General features: G+C 42.6%; 1 protein-coding gene across 1 annotated transcript; it reads right to left on the reverse strand.

Moving 5' to 3' along the window:
• Positions 1–478: 478 nt before the first annotated feature.
• Positions 479–3,925, reverse strand: LOC117253338 (angiopoietin-related protein 4-like). The gene is made up of 7 exons (XM_033620698.2): positions 3,204–3,925; positions 2,838–2,948; positions 2,609–2,699; positions 1,892–2,005; positions 1,485–1,580; positions 1,107–1,391; positions 479–1,000 (listed from the first exon to the last, which is right to left on the reverse strand). The coding sequence occupies exons 1-7, from the start codon at positions 3,894–3,896 to the stop codon at positions 819–821; spliced, it is 1,572 nt and encodes a 523-aa protein (XP_033476589.2). The 5' UTR covers positions 3,897–3,925; the 3' UTR covers positions 479–818.
• Between the last annotated feature and the right edge of the window lie 270 nt (positions 3,926–4,195).

A 4,195-nucleotide genomic window follows, 5' to 3' on the forward strand; every position in this document is an offset into this window, starting at 1 on the left:
ATGACAGGAGGCTAGGGACCAGTCAATAAATAAACATTAATAATCCATGGTGCTGTCTTTTAATAAACAAGCTTCATTTTGATGCTTTTTTTATGCACTCTGTCACCTTATATGCATTCAAAGTCCCACTGTATATCAATGTATTTTCACTGTGAATTAAAAGGTCATGGGGCCACCCAGCACTCTGTCTGACCCGCGGGCCCTAAATTGAGTGTCAGTGGTTCATAGGATTGCCTTATATCTCACATATATGTTATATATAATCATATATTGAATCAAAGTTTGTATTTTATTTGGAACTGTATAGAGACTCATTATGAAATGCATTACTTATGCAAGCTGCTGTACTTGCAATGATCATTTTAAGAACTTAAAGTGTTTCTCGTTATGGTTTGTCATTCATCAGAGGAAGCACATGCTGCTGGGTGGTTGCTGTGTTTGCGTTCAGTCGCCTTCAACCATGACCAAAGACTCAGGATTTATTAAACATTTAAAAAACTTTATTTTCATTCACTTCATATAAATGAAATATAAAATATTTAAAGTGTATAAATGTTAAAAACAATACACTGTGCATTATCAAAGAGGTGTTTAAAACATATACAGTAAGTAGAACAAAATAAGCTTAAGGAGCCCTTACAAAGGGAATAAAGTTACTGTCAATATGACTGAATATATCCACTGAGACAATGAGCTGATCGTATGGCACAGCATAGAAATATCTGATGATCCAGTGCGTGACAGCAGAGATCATTCATTAAAGTTAAATACAGTCATGTTTTCTTCAGTCCTGTGCTGTCTGAGACAGACTGATCTGCTTATTGCTTTATTGTGGCAGGGGCGATCTTCAGAAGAGTGGTCTTCACTGAGCTGTTTTGCCCCTCTGTGGATGTCCAAAACATCCTTTGTCTTCTGTGATGCTGTTGTCTGAGCATGTTCGGCTTTCTGGGATATTTGCCGTTGAGGTTTGACTCACCACAGCTACTGAACCACCAACCACCTGCAAGAGAAAGAGCAGTTTTATGAATAACTTCATTTATCCAGTGATTAAGCCACTTAGACAGTTAATGTGTATTCAGGTTGTAGGGTCAGTGAAGCCGTCGTACCTGAGAGCAGGTCAGCACAGTTGACATCTGCAGCAAGGTCGTTGTCTCTGTCGGCTGTTGAAAAAGGAAGACCAGATTCTCCAGTTGTCATTATTGCCACCTGGTTACTGGATGAAGACTCCTGCTCCAGGTGGAGAGCGAACTCCTTTTCTTCTCCGTCAAGTTGGAGTCGGTAACGAGCCTCCTGCTGCTGCTGTTCCGCCCAGTCAGAGACCTCCACCTGTAGGACGTACTGGCCTTGTTTGGAGATGGTGTGGATGCTCTCCAAGCCCAGCCAAAACTCACCTGAAGGGATGAATGTTAAGATTAATTTTTGCCACTGAGGTTTAGTGACGCAGATATTTAAAGAACTTTTTTTTTTGCTGAGCTTGTGCTCACCATTCAGGTTGCCAAAGCCTTTCTTGTAGCTTTCCCAAAGCTGGTTGAAGTTCTGGGATCCATCGTAACGTTTCTGGATGACTGTCCATCCACCTTCTGCAGAGAGAGGAAGAGAAAGATTGAGCTAACGAGGCTTATAACACAGAATGAATGTTTTATTGTATTGACACTGTGCTGGAATACTCTACTCTTTGTTGGCCAAAATGTGAAAGTGGTTTAAATCTCTAAGGGTCTGTCAATGCTGAAATGTGCGACCCTTTTAACTTCTCTGCGTAGGTCCCTCTTGTTAGTGTTTTTAACTGCTGATTTAAACTGTTGTAGTTTTGGACAAAAAGTTGCCTCTTTCAGCTTTCAGTCGTGGAACAGTGTTGTTGCGCAAATTCAAACCAGACGGCCTTGAGACTCACCTGAAGTCATTTCACAGAGGACGTTGAAGGGCTCAGAGTTCTCTGGCTGGATTGTGTAGACGCCGCTGGCTCGCTGCCCTCGTGCAAACAGATCTTGACAGTCTCTGGCCCAACCTGGGAAAAATCAGAACACAGAAAACTCTGATCAGTCGAGTTCAGGTTTGATTTCGGAAATTCACTCCAGTGCATATGCAGATACTGATTACATGCTTGCTCCTTGTCATGACAACACTCAGTACAATAGGTGTGTTTTTGAAAAGTTGTCGTTCTCATTTTCTCCTGATCTTTGGACGGCATGTGAGCTGCTCTGCCAGCGAGTCGTGTAGTATAAATTCAGGTGCAAAGGTGAACTTTTTTTCTCCTTACATCACTTGGGGATGTTTTAATAGCTCCTATATTGGTCCACTTGGTGCTGTTAATCCTGTAAATTCCCTCTCTTGCTGCAAATTGTTTTAAACTGGATGACGTTTGCTCAGATTTTAGAACTATTTTATGTGATCTGTAGACGTGTACTTGTAAGGCATTTGTGTTTCACCTCAAAATACGTGTTTGTATACCTTTAGTACTTAAGGAGGAATGCCCGGAGAAAGTTAGTTTTTCTAAGGTGGCTCAAGTTTCCCCTCAAAGTGTATAACCTCTCACATCAGCTATTGGTCTAAAGGTTTTTCGACATCATTTAGTTTTTTTTTTTTTTTTTTTTTAACTGTGTTTTCTTACCTGATGCGTCTATGCTCTGCTCTACTGGCTCTCCCCTCAGTGCCGTCTCTCCATCTCTCCGTCGGTGTGACTTTACTCTCTTGTTTCCGACCTGGTGGATCACAGAGCAATGTCAGAAAACTGTAACGTATCACTTACATTATTGTTAAGATAAATGTAATATTTTAGTTAGGTATCCTCGGCTAAATCATACGAGGCGTGTTGTGTATTTGATTGTGGTGTAGCTCACCTTGCTCTGCAGTGTTTGCAGGTGTAGACTCTGCTTCTCCAGTTTGTCTTGTTGCTGCTTGATTTTCTCCACCAGTGCGTCAATGCGTCTGTTCTGAGCTGCCACCAGCCTCTGGAAAAATAAAACGTTTCGTCAGCATGGGGGCATCATTGTGTTTTCAATATAACATCCCTCCCTGTAGGATGGAGGTATTTAGGTGGTATTGATTCATATGTAGATCTATTTTGGCTTCAGATCAGCTGTTGAAGTCTATTTAAAAGTTAAAATGATCTCTGAAGGATCTGGACTCCAAATATGACACAGGCCTTTACAGTATGTTTTCATCCACTAAGCTGAATTAACATGAAAGCAGTATTTTTCTCTCACCTGGACAAATGGGACTCCCGTGTGCTCACTGTTGTTGCTGTCCAGTGTTGGCTCTTTAAGCATCTCATCCAGCCTCTCCTCCAGTCTGTCCATCCTGGTGTGGATGTCCTCGCTTTGTGTCCGCCCCTCCTGCACCTTCGCCCTCACCTCCTCGACCAGCTCTGCCACCACCTTCTCCTTCTCCTCCTCTCCCTCTTTGCTTCTTGCCTTCAGAGCTTCATCTTGCTCCTGCTGCTTCCTCTCCAGTTCGGCCACCGTGCCGTTGAAGGCCTTCAGTTTGGTGTTGATGTCTCTCATCTGGACTTTGGTCTTGTCCACATGCTCCTTCAGACCCTGGCCCAGCTGCAGGAGGCCGTGAGCCACCACGTTCACGTCGTCCCAGGAGGCACGTTTGTCCTGGGCACCTCTGTCTGTGGGGAAAGCAGCCACTGCGTGTACCAGAATGGTCAGCAGGAGAATGACAAGCTGTGGCATCTTCATCTTTGTGTCCTGCTGTTTCAGTGTGAAAGCTGCTTCTGATTTCTCTCTCTGTCTCTGTTGTGTGCTGACGGTCAGCACTGTGAGGTTTTTATAGCTCAGTGCTGCAGCAGAGGGCTCCTCTAATTGGCTGCTGGATCTTGGAGGAGGGGGTGGAGGGAGGTTGGAGGCGTGGAGAGTTTCATAGTGGGTGCCCTTTATGAGGACTTGGATCATGATGCAATGAAAGGTCTAAATTACTGATTAAACTCTTGCTGATACAGGAAAGAGACATGGATTATGTTATAAGCTCAGCTCTTTGTGGGTGAAATAATTAAAGTTTAATAAGTAAGTAAATTAAAATTTCTTACATGTAATCTGAGCTTTTTCCAGCTGTGTTCAAATACTAGCAGCTAAGGATTATTTTTACTATTGACTAGTTTTCTGATTATGTCTAAATTAAGTGATTAACTGTCTATAAAATATCAGAAAACACTGAAAAATGAAAAATCACAGTATCCTAGAGCACAAGATGA

This window comes from Epinephelus lanceolatus, chromosome 6, assembly GCF_041903045.1.
Source record: "Epinephelus lanceolatus isolate andai-2023 chromosome 6, ASM4190304v1, whole genome shotgun sequence".
NCBI classification, from domain to species: Eukaryota; Metazoa; Chordata; class Actinopteri; order Perciformes; family Serranidae; genus Epinephelus; species Epinephelus lanceolatus.